General features: G+C 41.7%; 1 protein-coding gene and 1 pseudogene across 2 annotated transcripts in view; one reads left to right on the top strand and one right to left on the bottom strand.

Annotated features, from left to right (window-relative positions):
- DNMBP (dynamin binding protein) overlaps positions 1-21724 on the top strand; it is a 96768-nt gene that overhangs the window by 23897 nt on the left and 51147 nt on the right. For both annotated transcript variants that reach the window (XM_070559391.1, XM_070559399.1), the window contains exons 2-4: positions 5509-5663; positions 7437-7559; positions 14580-16571. In XM_070559391.1, the coding sequence (XP_070415492.1) occupies positions 5519-5663; positions 7437-7559; positions 14580-16571 (2260 nt within the window). In that variant the 5' untranslated portion in view covers positions 5509-5518. The remainder of the gene's footprint in view (positions 1-5508; positions 5664-7436; positions 7560-14579; positions 16572-21724) is intronic.
- LOC103563166 (large ribosomal subunit protein uL23 pseudogene) lies at positions 20640-21137 on the bottom strand (annotated as a pseudogene).

Raw genomic sequence — 21724 nt, forward strand, 5'->3', positions numbered from 1 at the left:
GAGCAGGGAGTACTTTGCTCAGATAGGACTGCACTGAAGACCATTTATGAATAAGTGCGCTGAGATGAGGTTAAAAGAAAACTAAAGTTTGACTTGAAGAAAGTGTACTGTGGCCAGACAAGTTTCGAGAAGTTGGACTATAAGGGTTCTTGGCTGGATTGTCTTGGTCTTTAATATATTAGTGTTTTTTGTGACCCTCTAAGAGGGAAATATCGTCTGTAGCCTTCCCCAAGTTTAGAAGGACCGTGGAGCTCTCTTATTTTGGAGCTCGTTAGTGTCCTCAGAACATGTTTTGGGGAGATGGTGGGGACTAAGCTAAACTTCTTGGGGGCAGAAACAATAGCTTATCCCCCACACGTCTTGAATGTTCAAGTAACATTCAAGTAAAACTGGATTAAGAGGTAGCTGCCAAGGGCGTTAGCCCATAGAAAGAATTAAAATATTCTTGGAACACTAAAAAAAAAAAAATCACTGCAGATTTAAGACTCAGTCTCTCTCGCTCTCTCATTGAAAGTTAAGCCTGAGTATCTCCTCCTGAGAGTAGTGGTCAGGTTGTCTGCAGGGTTTTATTTTTCCTCAGTAGGGTAGATACTTTGGCATAGGGTAGAGTTGCTTAGGACAATAGAGGAAAATTTAATGTTCCTGTCAGTCACCAACAGGATTAGAGAATAAATATTTAAAGAATATTGGGTTAAAGGGTCATCAATGGTTAGCCTACCCAGTAGAGCCAAAGTTTTAGCCTGCGTGGGAATTTGATTGACTCCATTAGATTTGATGAATATTTGGTGAATATGTGCATGAATTATAGAAAATAGGAGGACCTTGTAGATTCTTAAGCAACTGAGTAATATGTAAAAATCGACAGTTTAAAAGATTAACCAGTTTTGCTGACAGAGAAAAGAATTGTGTCTTTGGCCAAGAAAAGAGGAAAATGGTACTTCCAGAAAAAGAAAGAACTGTAAACAAATAATGAACTCTAGTTAAGGTATAGATGCCAGAATACTAGGGGAAATATCTCTCATTTATTTTGAAGTGCATAAAAAATAAAATAAACAATAAGTATTTGCAGTGTATCAAAAAGTAATATGGGGGCCAGCCCAGTGGCATAGTGGTTAAGTTCCTGCGCTCCACTTCAGCAGCCTGGGGGTTCACCAGTTCAGATCCTGGGCGCAGACCTACAGACAGCTCATCAAGCCATGCTGTGGTGGCATCCCACATACAAGAAGCAGAAGGACTTGCAACTAGGATATACAACTATGTACTTGGGCTTTGGGGAGAAAAAACGAGGAAGATTGGCAACAGATGTTAGCTCAGGGCCAAGCTCCCGCCAACCCTCCTCCCCACAAAAAGGCTGCAGAGATTAAAAAATAAATAAATCAGCATGGATTGATAAATGGATAAAGAGATGGATGATATGTGGTCAAGTCACTGCAGTAAGATGTTAATGATGGCGTGTAGGTGGTGGATGGAAAATTCTTTCAGCTTTGCTTTTTGGTAAAATTTTCGTAATAAAATGTTGGAGAACCAAAGAGGAAAATGGAAGTCTAGAAAATTTTGAAGGAAGAACCAGTGAGATTTAAGAGAAGTGATGTTTATGGTAAAAAGAACGTGAGTGTTGGAGTCCATCAGCCCTAAATTCTGGTTCTGCCTTATCTGCTTGTGCACTCGAGCGTTTACAGACGTTGCTTGGCGATGGCGCTGGGGTTTGAACCCATGCACCCTGGTTCTAGAGCCTTGCTGTCTACCTTGCTGTGCGCTATGATTCAAGCTGCTAGCTCAGTGTCTGGTTCATGATGGATTTTCAAATCATAGCTGTCGCTTTTAGTGAACTGTGGGTTGTAGAGTTCAAAGAAGTCCGAGATAATGTTTGATCTGGATTTATATGACACTGTTACACAAGCTGGAAGGTAAAACTGTGGAACAGAGGTGGTTAATTTTCTTTTAGATAAGTGGAAGTAGAGATTTTGATATGAACCATTTCCTGTATTTTCCTAAAGTTCAGGAACTCATTTGCTCACTAAAAACGTGAGAGCATTTTATGTGCTGAGGGCTACTCCACACCAGCAAACAAAACAGACAAAAATCTCCTCCCTCGCAGGGTTATAGTTCCAAAAGGGTTTGAAGGATTAATGACCCTTGTATCGCAAATGCAGAATGACTCTTCACGGGTGGCACCGCAGCCGTTCACCAGCAAGAGCAGAAGGTGGTGTGTTCACAGCCCTTTCCCGAGGTCCCTGACGTCGTGCTGCATAGACAGTGGTTCCTCTGCTTTCTCTCAGGCCCATCTGTGTTCTCGTTTCCTCTGCAGTTCTTTTGACTTCCATCTGGAGTTGGTGGAATGGCTTATATAAGCCATTTATGATTAAGTTTCAAAATAGATGTCCAGGCCTCTAAAATGGCCCAGACAGCAACAAGAATAGTTGCTTTTCCTAGTGTATACAGAGCAGAGAAGACTAGGCTGAAATTCATGCTATTCCATGTAAAACAGAGACCACTGAGATCTCCTTTCTGGGCTCACACATCAATCCTGTAATTTAGCCAGACTCTGACTTCAGCACCCTTGCAGGGTGTGTATTCCTCAGCGATGACACTCATTCCAATAGGGCTGGAGGTCAGTCACTGAAAGTCTTACCGAGCCAGACCCTCCTCTGCTTCTGAGTCATTTTCTGGTAGAGCAAAAAGGTTGTCAGGGAGAAAGTTTAACTCCTTCAGATCACAAAGCTCACTCCTCAGAGTAATAGGGTGGCTCTCTTAAGTCATCCTAGGGGGATTTTGGTAATTCTTTACTTGATATTTTAGATAATGAGTCCTATATTGCGTCTGATAGTAAAATGGAATTTGAGAAAATGTAGTGTATGAAGAAAAATAATATCCTACCTTGGCCCAACCTTGAGGAGTTGTTTTAATAACGTATAGATGGCTAAGAGATTTGCAAAATGTTGTTTGTTTTAGGAAAAAGAAAATGTTTATGACACCACCCCTTTGCGGAAATCTGACATCTGGCAACTTCAGCCCTCTGGCAGACGGCCAGAAAATAAGAAAGAGGCCTCAGAACACATAAAAAAGAACTGTTGAAAAACTCCAGCACTTATGCTGTACTTTACCACCACGGAAGAGTTTTGTTAGCCTCTCATTTAGGGCTTGTTCCCTTTTTATTTCTCAGGGAACTTTGAATAATTTTGGTGGTGTATTATAAACACAGATTCTAAACAACAGTCTAGAGAGAGGGTAGAAAAGGTGACAGAAGAAATGAACTGATAGCAGAGGGAAGGCTGACGTCAGAAGAGAAAGACCTAAAAGGTGTATAGTAGTGGTATTGTGTGTTCCAACACGGTACAGCACTGGGTCATCTTAATAATGAACTTGGGTCCATCAGCCAAAGAGTAAATCATGTCCGGTGTCTTCTACTGAAGGAGGCAGGCGGGTATATATGTGTCTATTTTTAAACATGGTCAGAATTAATGAAGTTTTGGCATGTTGAAATGGTACGCTGTGTAGTGTTTATATACTTGAAATAGCACATTCTCTGGTGATGCCGCATCGATGACGCAGATTTGAGCTTGTAGCTATGGGAATGATGTTTTATAAGAGCTGCTAACGTTTGTTGAGCACCTGCCGTAGCAGCCCTGTTCTAGGTGCTTTCACACGATTAGCAGTCTGGTTAAGGCTTTGGAGACAGACAGATCTGGGTTCCCATTCCATCTCTGACTTACTGTGTGACCTTGGACAGATTATATCATCTCTCTGAGCCTGTGTCCTAACCTGCAAAATAGGAACAATAATGTGCGATAGGGTTGTTGTGAGGACTCAATGAAGGAAGGGCATAGTATAATGCATGGCACATGGTAAGTGCTCAATAAATATTAGGCATTATCATTATTTTTATCATTATCCTCATCCTTTTGATGGTCAATATGATAGTATTATTACCTCCATTGTTCTGAACAAGGAAACTGAAGCCCAGAGAGTTTAAGGAATACATCCAAGGTGAAATAGCTAATAAACAGTGGGGCTGGGATTCGAACCCTAGTCTCTCTGACTTTAGTAGTCTAGTGTGTTGTATGCACAGTGTGCTGCCCTAATTGTAGTGATTCCTACAGTTAGGTTCTTTTTAATACTTAAATATGTGGTCAGAGAGGGCAGAGGATGTAGGGAATATTACTGGCCACTCCTCTTTTCCACTGTGGACTGAAGTCATCTCATTATAGAAAAAAAGTTCAGTAACATAAAGATCAGCTTCTTTTAGTCAGTAGTACAAATTAAGTATGTAAAGTTTGTGTTGCCTGATTCATTGCAGTCTTATAGGTACTCCACAGTAATATACTGAACTATTTACTGTATGCCTGATGTGTTTATCCACATCATTGTTTTCTTAGATTATAAACTTGACAGAGCTTTAACTATCTCTTTTTTGTAATTAGGCACTTAGGGCTTTTTGATGTGATTATGGTCATGTGTGAGATGAAAGTTAGGATCCTCATGTCTACCAACACCAAACGAGTCCTTGAGGTAAATAAAGAATAGACTCGGGGCCTGGAGAGCTTCAGCTGCTCCTTGTAAAAGACTAGGGTGAAATGGAGCGCGTCATGGCTGATGGTTGACAGGTGGGCATATGCCCTCCATTCGTTTCCTCCCTTTCCGTTGCTCAAACACGTGCTTAGGCTCCCTGGCCACACATGTCAAGATAACGGACACATCATCTTATGACAGCACAGACACTGCAGCAGCGCAAGGATACCTTGCCAGGGAGGGCCATAGGCTTCTTTGAACCGAAACCACGTACTTGATGTGGTATAGCATACTAAATCTTGTCTGGAGGCGCCATCTACGTAGCCTTTTCTTGTGCTTTTTGTGGAGTTTTACCTTCCAGTACGTTTTAAATCTCAGCCATTGGGCCTGGTCCTACTGCTGTTTTTCAGGTCAAGTTACACTTTTTTGCACACCCAATCTCAGGACATAGGAGCCTGAATGCCCGCAGTCGAATCCTGGCCCTGCTGCTGTGAACTCTGTGATCTTGGACAAATTGTTTTCTAACTTGCTGAGCCTCAGTATCTTAATCTTTAAGGTGGTTGTAGGGAATAAATGAAATGCCATATTTAAAATCCCTACTTTTAAAATACCATATTTTAAAAGTACCGTGTTGCCTGGTTCTTTAAAAATGTTAATATCCTTATTGCCCTCTGCAGGCATATTGAAAAGTCTGCATTTCCCAACTTGCATCTTTTCTATCACTCACAGGTATAGGTCACTTTTCTTTTTTTTCAGTTCTGGAATGACTTTGAGAATCAAATGAAAGATGTATGAAGAAATTATTATTTTTAAAGAAATCAATGAAATAGTACTTTGATTTTTTTTTTTAAGTGTAAAGTACAAACTTCTTATTCACTTAGCCTTGACTTGATTATAAGTATCTTTGGATCTTAAGTTTTATTGTTCTCAAGATATAGACCTATATTACAACGTCTTAACTGTTTGTGCTTTCCTGTTTCTTTTGACCTTCCTTTCTAGGCTGTAGAGCATGGAGGCTGGCTCGGTGGTCCGAGCCGTCTTTGACTTCTGCCCGAGCGTATCAGAAGAGCTGCCGCTCTTTGTGGGAGACATTATTGAAGTGTTGGCGGTGGTGGATGAATTTTGGCTGCTAGGAAAGAAAGAGGATGTGACAGGTGAGAGTCTCATAATTCCTCATGTATATAACGGACCCTCCCTTCTTTCCATATTAAAAATAAAGGTTGAGTGGGAAGCCCAAGTCAACAAACTTCAGAAGCCTTCTGTATTTTCCATATGTACTCAGACTGGGGTCTCCGTCAGTGAGGAGAGAATGTCTGTTACCATTCCATCTCTCTTCTTGGTTCCTTCAGGAGGCTGAAATGGTGTGATACCAGCTGCCCCCAGCCTGGTTTTCTATTCTTGTGCTTCCCTTCCATTCCCAGGTCTTTATCCTTTGTAATCAACCCTGCTATTTCTCTTCTGAAAATATGCATTACTCCTCTTTTCAGAACCCCTGTTGTTTACGATTGCTTTTCGCTACCAGTTTTTATCTCTGATTTATGGGACATAAGTCACTCTCCACCTTGTTTTCTCTGGCTGTCTTTTAGCATTTTCCACCCTTTCATTTTTCAAGGGAGCGCAGTACATCCTGTGCACTCGTTCCTGGATCCATGGTCGGCCCAAATTTATTGAAGCTGCCCTCTGCCCTGGATGCACCTGCTTCCCACTTTCCGTGCATCTGGTTTCCTTCCTTCTATTCTTTAAAATATACATTACCACCAGTTTTTTCATTAGTTAGCTTAGTGGAGGGTGGAAGTTTTTCCCCCATACTATGTACCTATGTTAAATCCAACCCTTAACTTAGATGTATTTCTATAAGACATAACTTACATAACTTAGATATATTTATGTAAGTCTGGGCTGGAGTATGTTATACAATCCTTAGAACAGACTCTGTTGACACTTAACTCACATTTGGGAAATAATAGATTATTTCCCAGTAGAAATGATATCTCAGCTGAGAAAAAAAATGATGCGTAGGAGTTAGCAAAGCAAAGAAGATAGGCTTGCTCAAAGGCCCTGGAGTGAGAGAAAAAGAACATGGAAGGACGGAGAAAAGTTCAGTATGGCATGGATGGTTGAGGAGGGGGAGACAGTGCTGGGGAGACGAGTAGAAGCTGGATCACAGAGGACAGAGTATGTCATGGTAAGGAGTTGAGGAAATGGAAAACCATAAAGGTGCTTTAAGCACGAACAGGTTTGCATTTTAGAAAGCTCACTGCTGTGGATCGAAGGCTGATAGGAAGGGGCCAAACTGAAGGCAGGAAGGCGGGATGGGAGGCCGTTGCAGTAATCCAGGTGAGAGTTGCTGATAGCTTGGACCAAGGCGGTGGGTCTGCAGATAAGTGGACAGGTATGAGAGGTATTTAGAAGGTGGAATCGATCAAACTTCCTTATGCTTTCCAACTGGCAGACCCTGTCTGTCTACTACTACCTAATAAAACCGTTACCCATCTTGAGAATCAAAAGCAACCTTTTTCATTCTTCCTGAGCCATTCTCTATCTTTGCTGAACTTCCATAGCAATTTGTGTACCTATATTGTGACACTTGATTTCAGAGTTGAGTTATTGCTTATGTCGGAATTAGATTTTATGTCTGAACTAGACTTTAAGATCTCTGAGCTCCGAGACTGTCTTACTCCTTTTCTCCCTGCAGTGCGCCCTGTCTAGAGTAGTACCCAGTAAATGCTTATTGGGTTGAATTGCATTCTCTGTGCATCTGATTTTGTGCACTGCCCTTTTTCTACAATAGATTCTCTAACCCTGAGTATGTACTCAGTGAGTTTTCAATTCAGGGTCTAGAAATGGGCTCGGAAAAAAGTTTTTTGTCCTGGTGCACAGACAGAAAAAGAAATTTCAACATTGGAAATGTTTGCTTTTATTTTCAGGACAGTTTCCCAGCAGTTTTGTGGAAATCGTGACCATTCCCAGTCTAAAAGAAGGAGAGAGGCTGTTTGTCTGTATCTGTGAATTTACATCCCAAGAATTGAACAGTCTTCCCCTTCATCGAGGTATGTTGATGATCCAAAAGTAGACTGTTTAAAATAAGATTGGCGGAGTCCGCCAATTTTGACAGGTGGATCTCTTTGAATTTTTGTAAGTGGCTAACCTCTAGAGAGCCTTCAGCATTACCAAGATAGTGCTGACAACATAATGCCTTATATTTTAGTGGCGTTTTAGAATTCTACAGTATTTTCTCACAAATACATTCTCATTTGATCCTCAACAGACCTGGAGGCAGCCAAGTGAGTATTATTAAGCACATTTTATAAATAATGAAAATGAGATTCAAAGAATATTACCTGCAGATAAGTTTTAGCCTCAGAATGTGGACTTGTATCACCTGATTCTATGTCTTGTCTTCTCTTTCCACTGCCCCATGCTGGAGCCACTCTTCAGACTCTGTTTATCTTTTTTTCCCATAAAAACTGATTTGGTTTTGCTAACAACATTACTATTTATTAATGTGTAATATTAGAGCTGGAATTGTGGCATGGAAGTTAAGAGACAGATGCGAAACAGCCCTATTTTACTACTGTACCATTAGATATTGTTAAAGTGTTCATCAGACCCAGTTTAAAAGGAAGCCGTTTGAGATGGATGGCCCTAGCCAAATCTCAGCGACACTCTGGGTCTCTCTCACTTCTTGCCCTCTGACAGACATACGAACTTCAAAAGATGGACTGTAAACCATTTCTACAAGTTTACTTGACTAAGTCCATACATTTCTGCACAAGCACAGAAACCAGTAGTGTTCCACAAACTGAGGCTTATGATCAGTCTAAATTTTGTGATGACTAAGCAGTCAGCAAAATGGTAGAACTTATTAGACATGTTGTTAATATTATTATGTGCTCCTTTGATGATGGCACTCAAAGGGTAGGCTTAATTTCTTAAACCAAGTACACATATGAGAGAGAGAGACAGCAGAGCAGGGGAGAGGGAAAAACCTAGCAAACTTCCCTAACCCAAAAAGAAACGAATATTTTGACCTTAATCCTCAGAATCTATTTTGTGAGTTTCTTGCACTTCACTTTGCACTCAGCCTCTGTTCTGTATACCTCCTTGTTAGTCAGTGTTGGGAAGGCAGACAGAACTAGATCAAGATGTTACAGCAGGGAACCTTATCTGTCCCTACGCCCAGCTCTCCCATTGGAGGTCTGTAGTCCATGTCAGGCCAGCCGGAGAGAGTGGAGAAAGGGCCGGGGCACAGTGGCTTCCACCAGTGTGCTGTGCAGAGGATGTGGACGGCAGGGACTTGTCCTTTCCTATACCTGGTTCCTGGAGCCAATAGCGGGTGTAAGAATATACTCTGTGGAAATATGCAGTGTGTCTACAGCATTTGAGGAATTTGAAGATGTGGCTTCTGGAATTAGCTTTTTCTGCGTAGTCAAGCCTTAGGTGCAAAAAAGAGATTTTCTGCTGTATCCCTTTCTTGGGAAGGCTGGTCTAATGTATTCTAAACTTGCTTTAAATTTAAAATCCATGTCAGAAATCCAAGGGCCACCTAAGAGATTCGATGCTAGTGGACCTTTCAGTCGTGTCACTTGTACCAAGACTGACTCAAGGTGAGGCTGGGTCCTGGAATCTGTAGATCTTATCTTGACTAGCTTTTAACCAGTTAAATCTAAGAAGCTTAAAGATGAAAGTGGAGCCCAAAGGAAGAGGATGCAGGGCAGGGGCCGTACATAGGAAAAGAGACTAGAAAGAGATGTTCTAATTATCAGTGGTTTTGTCTTGTTCTCTTCTCTGACGCTCTACTGCCATTAAACAAAATGACTATCCAGCTCTCTGTCCTTCTATGCTTTTCACGTCTCTTTTAGCTCATACGTCTTCCGACATGAAACCACAAGCCTCTGAGGGTGGGGAAGTTAGGTGTCCCTATGCAATTTGGCTTTTTCTGGGAAGTTTAGCATGAGACACGGACATGATTTTAATTCCTTTTGTTTTCTATACATGACAATCCACATTAACAAGTTTTAATTGTACTAGTTGGAAACAGAATCACTAAAAAACGAAAGTATTGTTTTATGCCACATATAGTTTATAAGACTCGAGTCTAGGCTTCCAGATTTTCAAGTCTGGTGCTTGGAATGGCGCTTCTGCTTCTTGGACTAAAATTGTTTTTTTCCGTTACATCAGTGTCTCAGCTCACGAGTGCTACATTTCCTTTATCCCTGTCCTCTAGCACTGGTAACCCTGTTCCTTGTCCTTTCTTTATTTTTCCTTAGTACCTTCACTGTGGGGTGAAGCCTCTCCCGTTCTGTGTAAATAAAACTTGGGTGGTTTAATATTTGTCAGGAGGGGGTTTGGAAACCTTAAGAGCATGTGGGTCAATGTTTGAGATCTGTTTTGTCTTACCGTGCTGCCTTCAGTTAACTGTTGTTTACTTACCTTTCAGAAATATCATTGTGATTAGTAAGAGAAAAGTGTGTATTTTTAATTAGAAAAGTATGTTAGAGTAGGCAGTGTAGCTTAGGGAAATTCCGACAGCCCTAGATTTAGATCTAACTGCAGGCTCGATAGTGGTGACTTGGGCTGGTCACTTAAGTTCTCTCAGCCTCAGTTTCCTTATCTACGAAATGAGGATAATAATGCCTGCCTCAGGGTAGTTGTGAGGATTACATGAGGGTATATATCTAAGGCATCTGGTACAAGGTAAACACTCCGTAAAGACTAGTTATTTTTATTATTCTTAACCTGGGATTCCTGGAGTGCGTACATGAGCTTCAGGCACCTTGTTTCCTGATAATTACATGAAGTTTCGTGTGTATGTCAGTTTTTCCAGGGAGATTCCATCTGAATCGGAACCACCAGTGGTTCTTCCAGCAGGTGTCATCCTTTCTCCTTTTCCTGAAGCTATCCAGTTGTTTTGGACTGTTCCCTGTATTTTGAATTATGTTTGAGCTCAGACACATGGTTATCTCTTAGAAGGATCAATTCAGGTGGCCAGGGCCACTGACTGTCCTGAAAAAATTAAAGGGAAAAAAAGAAAGAGAAAAAAGCAAAAGATAAAACCAAAACAAGAGTATGACAAGGAAAAGACAGAATGAAGAAAGAAAAAAATTAATGGGAGTTATGAAATGTCACTAACGATTGCCTTATTTAACACAGAATGCACATCCCTTGCCTGTAAACTTGTGTTTCTAGGCCACCTCCCCGCCCCAAAAAAAGACCAATGAAAAATAAATTGATAAATGAGATTTATTGGTCAAAGCACTTGTGTCATAAATTGGTGATGTCATGTGTGAGATATCAGGATTAAGGTTCTAGCATGGCTCATATGGAAACCTAAGAACAATATGCAGTCGGTCTGCATAACACACATAGTCCCCTGGTCATTAGGATGCAGTGAAGGACCTAATACTGCAGAGTCAGACTCCTTATATTCAGTTCTAAGAAGACTTGCATTCGTTCTTAAAATCTTATTGCTAATGCATTTCTTGTTGAATAAAAAAGTCCAACCAGAAAAAACAAGCAGCATGGCGGCAGGGATTAATTGTGCGTGAGCGGAAGGCTTGGGCTGACCCTAAGTGTCCCCACGCTTCCTATTTCTCTCTTCTCAAAATCTGGTCACTCTGTTCTGGGAGTTCCTCATACTGTTGTCTCAGAAGTCTGGAAATGACCAGTAGGTAGCCTCCATTCCTAAGGAATCCCCTAGGATGCCAGGGGAATGATGAAAATGAGAGACTCATGCAAAACACTCAGTAACAGGGCAATAAAATAAGGGTGTGAACCAAAATTATCTCTGAAGTGCTTTTCAGGGTCTAACTTGTGATCTTTAAAAAATTCACCTTATTATATAGAAATAACCAGCAGAATGACAGTCTGCCAGGTAATAAAGCTTATCAACATAGTCATCTGGCTGAAAATTGATAGAAAAACAAGCCCCATTATAAGGGTTTTGTGGAAATCGGCAAAACAAGGAAAATATTGTAATTCTGCAGCTTTAAGAAAGCCAGTTCATTTCAAAGCCAGTAGAGTGGGCGTTATGGCACGCTTTTATCCTTCGTATTCACTAAAAGGCCTATTGTGTCTGAACAGTAGCCATGTCTCTGCTGAGTTCCCTCTGTGGCCCTGATGGAATGGCCTTAGAGCTAGTGGGAAAAAGTCACTCCTAAGTCTCAGGACTCCAAGCTCTGACCAATGGATATTGAATCATAAATTAAAGAAATACAGAAATATAGGACCAAGACCCTATTTTTCAGGAACATCTAAGCAAAACAGTATCAAATTAGTGAAAATGTACCGAGTGCCTACCACCAAGTGCAGAGTCTTACGTTAGGTGCTGTGTAGTTAGTATATAACAATACCAGTGTCAAAATTAGTGATATAAGCGATCATTTCTTTAGTAGGCTACAGATGACCAGGGTGAATGTGGGCTTCTAAGGTTTTTAGAGAAGCATGCCAAGGTTTCAGATGGAGAGGCTTGTATAGGAGCCAGTGTAAGCCCCTTTGTGTGGAATATGGTCTCATAGGTGAGATCATATTGGACAGCAGGGGTTGGACGCAGGGGACCCTTACGGCTGGATATGAATGCCAGGTTGCATTGGGGTGAGAACATGAGAATAGCCTTTTGGTAGCTTAGTAACTAAACCTCTTTAGAAAGTATCCAGAGCAAAATTTTCTACATATTTCAGGTAACGGGAATAGGATTCTCAGACAAGAAGCCTTTGGCAGTAGAACGACACCTCATGCCTTGTGGTAAAAGTTTGAGCATGGGAGGGATATGATAAAAGTGGTACATTTATCTTCCTAGTTTGGTGTGAATCATTTGGTAGACTGGAAGAGACGGTGTCAGGGGCAGGGTTTAAAGGACTGAGATGATGGGAGTTGGACTAGGGTGGTAACAAAGAGCAAGTAATGAATGGAATAACTATTTTGAAAGAAGTAATTAGAGGAAAAAAGGAAGTTAGCAGTGTGGAGCTAGTTTGGGAGGGAGGATATAATTAATTAGTTTGGGAGTGGGAGTTGAAGACTCATCATCATTAGCAAATGGACACTGGGTGCTTGCTATGGGAAAGGCATTGTACCAAACTCTTAAAATACAAAAGAGAAGTGGTACTTGACGTGACAGAATCTATACTTCACTAAGTCAGGTAGGGCAGGTTTAATTTCTTTTAAACATCAAGAGTATATAAGTTGAGACCCTGAAAGATAATCTAGTTTGGTGTTGTTGGGTTTTTTTTGGTGAGGAAGATTAGCCCCAAGCTAACATCTGTTGCCAATATTCCTCTTTTTGCTTGAGGAAGATTGTCATTGAGCTAACATCTGTGCCAGTCTTCCTCTGTTTTATATGAGATGCCTCCACAGTGTGGCTTTGTGGCTTGACCGGCAGTGCTAGGTGTGCACCTGGGATCCACACCTGCAAACCCAGGGCTGCCAGAGCACAGAGTGCTGAACTTAGCCACTACACCACTGGGCTGGCCCCAATAATCCAGTTTTCAAATATTCATGCTATAAAGCGACATATTATTTTGCTAGTTACTGTGCTATCCTGGTCTTATTTTACGTGGGCCAGGTGCATCGCATTTCTTGATCTCTGCTCCTGAAGGGAAAGTTGACTTAGGTGTTGAGTAAGAGAAAAGTTAAAAAAAAGATTTAAACTGATAATCCACGAAATGCATAGTTCATAGTCAGATAATTAAGAGTTTGTTATAAAACAATTACAAAACTGTAGAGTAATTTTTTAACTGGGGCAAATCCTATAAGACTGAATTTTAATTTCATTTTTTCCAGAAACAGTGTGCCCCTATCCTTTCTTTACCTCAGCTTCTTCAACAGTGAGACAGATGCTAACTATTCAGCTTCTATTTTGTGAAGATAAGCTGAAACATCAGGATTGGAACTATTGGTTATTTTCAAAAGCAAAAGCGCTGACTGTTAGAAGATTCTTTTTAAGATTTGATTATGTTGTATTTTCAGGGTAAGGATAGTTCAAGAAGGCCTCTGGAGAAAATAAATGAAGAGCTTATTGCCCACACCCTGTACCTCCAACAAAGAGCCCATTCCTGAAGACTTCTTTCTTTGTTCCATATTTGATATTGAATAAAATTTAGTGTGAGAAATTAGATCCATCTATTCAAAGGACCATAGTGGTCATGAATATATTCTTTATCATTTATAAACCAATCCAGTGGTACAGACTTGAAAAACGTTGTTTATAGTAGCATTTCTTAAACTTTTTGATCTTAGAATCCCTTTAAACTCTTAAAAGTTATTGAGGGGCCAGCCCGGTGGTGTAGTGGTTAAGTTCATCCGCCCAGGTTCATGGGTTCGGATCCTGAGTGCAGACCTACATGCTGCGTGTCAAGCCACGCTGTGGTGGTGTCCCACATATAAAGTGAGGAAGATTGGCACAGATGTTAGCTCAGGGGCAATCTTCCTCACCAAAAAAAAAAAAGAGAGGGAAAAAAAGTTACTGAGATCCTAAAGAGCTCTTGCTTATGTGGGTCTATTGATATTTACTGTATTAGCTACTAAAACTGAGAAATTTAAAAAATACTTATCAATTCATTTTTTAAAACTCATTAAATATTAACATAAGTAACATATTTCTGTGAAAAATAACTAGTTTTCTAAAAAAAAAATAGTGGTAAGGGAAACGTTGATTTACATTTTTGCAAATCTCTTTAGTATTTGGTTTAATAGAAGAGAGCTAAATTCTCATATTTGTGTCTATATTCAGTCTGCAGTGATATGTAGTTTTGGCAGAAGTATATGAAGAAAATATGATAGTTTTGACCTCGAAGACCCTCTGAAAAAGATCTTGGGTACCCAGCCCCAGGGTTCCACAGAACACACTTTGAAAACCATTGGTTTACAGGAATGTTCACTATGTTTTCACTAAATTGTCAAAATTCGCTAGATTGTCCCTAAATTCACTAAATTGTCAAGAGTGTTTGTGCCCTTAAAACTCCAGGTGTGTATTTCCTTGAATTTGACAGATGTTTAAAATGATGAGTTCCACTGTTAGTAATTTTCTGCTGGGGTGATGCCTGAGGTCATTATCTTTGCTTCTCTTTCTTTAGGTGACCTCGTGATTCTCGATGGTGCTCTTACGGGTGGCTGGCTGCAGGGCCGAAGCTGCTGGGGTGCCCGGGGCTTCTTCCCATCCTCATGTGTCCGCGAGCTTTGCCTGTCCTCACAAAGCCAGCAGTGGCACTCGCAGAGCGCCCTGCTCCAGATTCCTGAATATTCCATGGGACAAGCCCGGGCGCTGATGGGGCTTTCTGCGCAGCTGGATGAGGAGCTGGACTTCAGAGAAGGGGATGTGATTACCATTATTGGAGTTCCTGAACCGGGCTGGTTTGAAGGGGAGTTAGAGGGTCGAAGAGGCATTTTTCCAGAAGGTTTCGTAGAGCTTTTGGGGCCCTTGAGGACTGTGGATGAGTCAGTAAGTTCTGAAAATCACGATGACTGCATTATTAACGGTGAAGTAGATACCCCGACAGGAGAAGAAGAGGGCGCGCCAGAAGAGGACGACGAGCAGCCGGGCACCTATGGAATTGCCCTCTACAGATTCCAAGCCCTGGAGCCGAATGAGCTGGATTTTGACGTAGGCGATAAAATCCGAATTCTGGCGACCCTGGAAGATGGCTGGCTAGAAGGATCCCTGAAGGGCAGGACAGGCGTCTTTCCCTATCGGTTTGTGAAGTTATGTCCTGAAACAAGAGTGGAGGAAACCATGGACCTACCACAGGAAAGCAGCCTTTCTAAGATCCCCGAAACTTCCTTGGATTGTTCAGAGGACTCTTTTGCGGAGGAGGAAAAAGAACATGAATCTCACGAGGAGGAAGCAGAGGAGTCCAACTGTGTTATTTCGGAAACATCCGCTTCTCCCCCGGATCATCTGACTTTGGAATGTGAAGTCCAGGAAGACTCTTCCTGGGATGAGGGCCCCTCAGCAGGGCCCCAGAGAAGCCCAGGTGTGGGGCACGAAGAGCTCCTTGCCAAAGACTCTTCCGTGAAGGATCCTTCAGAGGTAGTCAATGGTGTTTCCTCGCAACCTCAGGGACCTTTTCATCCCAGATTGCAGAAAAACCAGTATTATTCTACAGCAGGAGGGAGCCACGCCGGCTCGGAGCGGTCCTCTGACCTTGTTCCTCCAGAAGCAAGGACTAGAGACTACTCCAGCCTCCCTCCCAGACGAACGTACTCCCAGCCAAAAACCTTTCAGAAGCCGGTCCCGCCTCTTCACGGCAGCTCTTCTGTTCCAGCTTCGAGGGTAGTCAGACCCAACCAGTTGAGGCCTCAGCTCCATGGTGTGGCAAGGTGTGCTAAAAAGCACCACATAGCCAGAGGAAACGCTTCCGGCTTTTGCTCTGCGGCAGAGAGAGCAGAGATGAAGCCTGGTCCACAAGACAGGGCATCCGCTGTGGAAGCGATGGCACTTTTACAGGGAGACGGCAACAGTGACCTGGACTCGAAATTGACCCAACAGCTGATAGAGTTTGAGAAGAGCTTGTCAGGGCCCGGCACAGAAGCAGATAAAATTTTGCGCCACTTTTCAATCATGGACTTTAACTCCGAGAAGGATATTGTCCGAGGTTCCTCAAAGCTCATCACGCAGCAGGAGCTGCCCACGAGGAGAAAGGCCCTAAGGCCACCGCCACCCCGTCCCTCTACTCCAGCATCCCCTTCTCCCCATTTGCTGGTGGACCAGAACCTGAAACCTGAACCACCCTTGGCAGTGCGACCCTCTCGCCCAGCTCCCCTGCCTCCGTCAGCACAGCAGAGAATGAACGCAGCACCCCGAAAGCTCCTGAGGTGTAACACCCTAGAGAAGGAGGGTCCTGGGAATCTGGAGCAAACTTTGGACCAGACTTCCCAGTGTCCCTTAGTATTGGTGAGGATTCAGGAAATGGAACAGGACTTGGATATGTATAGCAGGGCTCAGGAAGAGCTAACCCGAATGCTGGAGGAGAAGCAAGAGGAGTCATTGAGGGCAGAGACCCTTGAGAATCTGGAGTTCTACGAGAGTAACATCGAAAGTTTGAATATGGAACTCCAGCAACTTAGAGGTAAGTGATGGGGAAATGATATCTACTTGTTTCTTGACACCCTCAAGTCCAAACAACGGCTGACCCATGTTTGTTAGGGATATGTTATTATCTGTGATCAACAAGTAAAAAATGGGGCCAGCCCAGTGGCGCAGCAGTTAAGTTCGCACAGTCCGCTTCTCGGCAGCCCGGGGTTCGCCAGTTCGGATCCCGGGTGTGGACATGGCACCGCTTGGCGCGCCATGCTGTGGTAGGTGTCCCACATATAAAGTAGAGGAAGATGGGCTGGGCATGATGTTAGCTCAGGGCCAGGCTTCCTCAGCAAAAAGAGAAGGATTGGCAGTAGTTAGCTCAGGGCTAATCTTCCTCAAAAAAAATAAAAATAAAAAATGGTCTGCTTTCTCATTACCTAATTTCTTATTCTGTCTCCACAATGAAACTGCTCTGTCTCAGTGTAGCCACAGTGTAGCCTCCTGACTTCGTTTGCTGCTCAGATAAAGCAGCTCAGACCTCATTGCCATCCACATCTCTGTGCTGCTGTGCCATCCACAGCAGTCATGCAGATGGGAAATCCTTAAACATTACTTTCCTTAACCAGGCTCTGCTAAGGACTAAAGACTTCCAGGCTAAGACTCATGAGAAAGTTGCATCTTGTATCTTTGTGGTCCAGGGACTAGGTTTCAATAATAATGATTATTATAATAGCTGATATTTGTTAACTTACTGATAGGCATTTGTTACCATTTGCTCACACACAGAGTCTTCACAGCCGCCCTGAAGGTACTGGGATAATTCACATGGCCACTTCATAGATGAGGAAACTAACACTTGCAGAGATTAAGTAACTTGCCAAGGAAGCTGGAATTTGAGCTCATGTTGTTTTTTTATTTTGCTGGGAAAGATTCGCCCTGAGCTAACATCTGTTGCCAATCTTCCTCTTTTTTCTTTTCCTCCCCAAAGCCCCAGTGTGAAGTTGTATATCCTAGTTTTAAGTCCTTCTAGTTCTTCTATGTGAGCTGCCACCACAGCACGGTGCTGACAGACAAGCGGTGTGCGTCCGTGCCTGGGAGCCGAAACGGGGTCCCCTAAGCGGAGTGCACCAAACTTTAACCACTAGGCCATCGGGGCTGGCTCTGAGCTCGTGTCTTTAACTGCTACAGTTTACTGCTTCCCACCTTGCACATTCAAAAATTCACATCCTGTCACTTGACTTGAGGTGACCAGCCTCTGGAGACTTCATTCATACTCACCAGACTCACAGGGGAAATCCCTTATAAAGTAGGAAGAGGAAGAGAGTGAGGCAACAGCCATTGTCTAGGACTCAAGGAGAACGTGACTATGTGTCACCTTTGGTGTGTGTGCCGGGGAGCTCTGAACCTGCATGTCATCTGGAAGGTGAATAATAAAAAGTAGTGTTTGGATCTAGCAATGGCAGGACACTAATAAAAGCAGGAGAATGGTGGCCCAGAGACTGGATCAAGATGGCAGACTAAGTACACATATCTACCTCCCCCTCTACTTTAGATCTCTAAAAGTGAACCAAAAAAATATAACAAAAAATTCCAACAAGAAAGAGTATTATAAGAAGGCCGGAAATTGAGTAATTTTCTGAAAGATGGAAAGCAGATGGTGTTACAGAAAGAGAGGAAACCTCTAAAATATGCTCAGGAGAGGACTGCTGTGCAGGTGGGCACAGTTCTGAGGGAACTCCCACCTCAGAAGCACGGCAGGAGGAGGAGGTCTTGGAGCAAATCCAGTGTGATTAACTAGGGAACAGTGAAGCCGCTGGGCCCCTGGGTCACCTGCTCTGAACAGGGATAGCAGCAACATTTGCACGAGGACGAGCGCTTAGACACGTCTTCAGAAAAGCGTTCATTTAACACGAGTATCTGAATTTTTGGGGATTGCCAGGTACTGTGATGACTTCAGAGTGCCTGAGAAGGAGCTCTAAGGGAAGCTTGGCTCGGCACTCCATTCCCAAAGCCCTAGCAAGCTCCAGGGTCCCCCATCGCCTGCCACACCTACAAGGCTCGAGAGATGCTTGTAAGCTGTTCCTGCATTAGATATACAGGTGGCAGGAGAAAAGTCTCCCAAATTCCAGGTAGCAGGAACTTCTCAATAATGATACTTTTTAGAATTAGTAGTGTTCCACCAAAATGTGATGTCTTCTATGCTTAAAAACACTGTGCAGTGTTTTTAAATGGATGTATGGATTAATCAGCTGGTACTAAGTGATGACATTGGGAATCTTTCTTATTCAACTGACCTTCTTTTTCAAGACTAATTTAATAATTCAGCCAGTGTTCTTATGTTCTTACTGTGGTTTTTTTTAATTGCTAGAAGTTTAACACTGTGAAAGACCTACAGCAGGTAAGGAGAGTCTTAGGAAGACTTTGGTTATTTGAATTCATGAAGTACAGCATTGGCTATGTTAATGTTGACTTGCCTGATTTTCAGTACGTGTATTGTTTATATCTATTGCTGATATGAGGAAGTTACTTATTTCTTACAATCACTGACACTGCCTCTTAAGGTCATCTTTTTCTGTCATCATAAAGAGTATGTCCAACAATCGAAGCAGTCCCTCAAAAGAGGAGGAAATCAATCAGTTTGAGCACTCGGCTTTACCTCTCCAATCCAGTCTTGTACAATCTCTAATTTTGAAATTTAAGGCCTAAGATTTAAAGAACTGTTGAGACAGAATTTATCTAATTCTGATTAATATTATATTTAGTTGTTTATATGCCTCACAACGAGAATTTTGACCTAGTGAGAAGCCACTCTGTCTTAATCAGTGTGTCATTTCCCACACACCTGCTATCGCGTTCTACAGGTAGTATAGATCATTAAATACTTGACGAACTGAATTTAGTTTAACTGAGTGAAATTGAGTTGAAGTTGCCAGCTCTACCTCGCAGAGCTTTCACAGATCTCTTGTCTCTGTTGTTACTTTGAACTTGGACGACCGGGGAGCTGGGGACCATCAGAGCAGAGATGCCAGTCCCCCTGTCAGACACAGTTAATGGGCAGCAAAATAGCCCAGTGCTGTGCCAGACCCAAAATGAAGTTCTTTATTATAGCTACTGTTCCTTCTTAAAACTCTGGGATTGTGAAGTCATGGGGATTCATTTTCCAGAAGCTCTTTTTTTTTTTCCAAGTCTGATATATGTTACCTATTATGGTTTCCTGTTTCATGAAGGTATCTTTCAGCTTTTTATTTTCTTACATATGGTATGCATAGTTGTTTTATAGTCTGTGTATGATAATTCTAAGATATTAAGTCTTAGTGGGACTCTCTGATGTCACATTGTTCTCCTCCGTGTGGTCTAGACCCTTGTGTGTCTGGTTATATTTTACTATGTGCTAGTCATAGTACTTGGAAAATTCTCAGACCTGAGATGAAGGCACCTGACTCCAGAGAGGATTTGCATTCATGGTCAGCTGATGTTTCCAAATTCCTGAAGAGTAGTAGTCTTTAGGAACAAGAAATTAGAACTTCTGGTGATTCCTTAAAATTATAAATTATTCTATATTTTTAAAAAACTCTTCATTTATGTGTTCTTAAATAATAATGGTAGTGATCATAATAATCAACAATGAATAATTTTCCTGTGTTAGGATTATACTAAAAAGTTTCAGAGATTGTATATATGTGTGTTTATATATATTATTATATATACACATATATACATATATATGAAATAAATGCATGGTTTCTTATTTTGTGAACCACAATATTTTGACAAAATTATATATTTTAATGACACTAAAACTTCTCTACCTGTTAAAAGACTTTCTAAAGCATTTTTTACTTCATATTTTAAAATAATTTAGATTTATAGAAAAGTTACGAAAATAGTACAGAGTTCCCATATACCCTTCACTCAGCTTCCTCTGCCTTAACAGCTTAGATTATTATAGAATATTTATGAAATTTAACATAGTAAACATTTGATAATATAAAACATTAAAAGAAGGAAACTAACACAAAGTAAATGTTAAATAAAAGCCATTCAAAATTTGTAAAATAATACCCCCAATGTTTAGTATTTAAAAATTATTCTTTTTATAGTGAAAAAAACTTGTGTTTAGAGATAGCTGGCTGGACTCAGTTTAGTTATTCCCAGTTTTGTTGGCAACATCCAAAGCATCATAGTCAGGAGCCGGCAGATCATATGCCTTCTTCTCTCCATCAGGCCTGATCAGGGTGTTGACCTTGACCACATCAGTGTCACAGAGCTTCTTCACAGCCTGGTTGATCTGGTGCTTGTTGACCTTGACATCCTCAATGAACACAAGTGTGTGTTGTCTTCTGTCTTTGTGGCTGATTCGGTGGTCAGGGCAACTTGACGGTGGCATGGTGGTCAAGTTGTTTCTCCTGGGGGCGCTCTTCCCAGGATGTCTGGGCTGCCTTCCGAGCCACAGTGTCTTGGGCTGTTGGAAGGTGGGTGGTGTGCGTGCACACCTTCTTTTTTGTGTGGCTGTGGACGCCTTTTTAGCTTTGCTTTCTTGGCCTTCAAAGCCTTTGCTTTGGCTTGGGCTCTGGGAGGGGCAGGGGCTTCCAGAATTCTTCACCTTTGGTGCCATCTTCACGAAAAAAGCTAAAAGTTATTCTCAAAACACAATTTTAAATACACAAAGTATTAGTTGCTCTATCTGATGGTCCTGATCTTTGTTTTGTGACTAACATTCCAGACATAGAAAAAAGTTTCCATTTTGCATTGACGTGGGTTGGATCGTTAAGAGTGTATGCAAAAGCATGTTCAGGTGGGGCCATTGGGGTGCATGTTGCTTCATATAAGCTCATTTTCTTTTTTAACAATGAAAGTGTTTTGTCTGTTTGCTCTGATTTTGGCTTTGCCATTGGAATTGATATTGTTTTTACTAATTCAAATTTTAGACAATAAATTTGTGACAAGATTCACATCTCTCTTTGCATTTCTTCTGTTAAAATATTTACAAAGAACTATAGTCTGTAGCAAACATTAAACATTGGGCAACCATTTTTGGATAGCATTCAAATAGTGGAACATTTGCCTGTCTAAGCAAGATTTCACAAAACTACACAGAATCATCTGTCAGAATTGCCAATTTTAAGGGCTTATTTTGCTTCTAAAACTTGATATTTCTTGGACCATCACTTATAAGATTTCTGTAAAATATACTGTGAAAAT

The sequence above is a fragment of the Equus przewalskii genome, chromosome 1 (assembly GCF_037783145.1).
Source record: "Equus przewalskii isolate Varuska chromosome 1, EquPr2, whole genome shotgun sequence".
Taxonomy (NCBI): domain Eukaryota; kingdom Metazoa; phylum Chordata; class Mammalia; order Perissodactyla; family Equidae; genus Equus; species Equus przewalskii.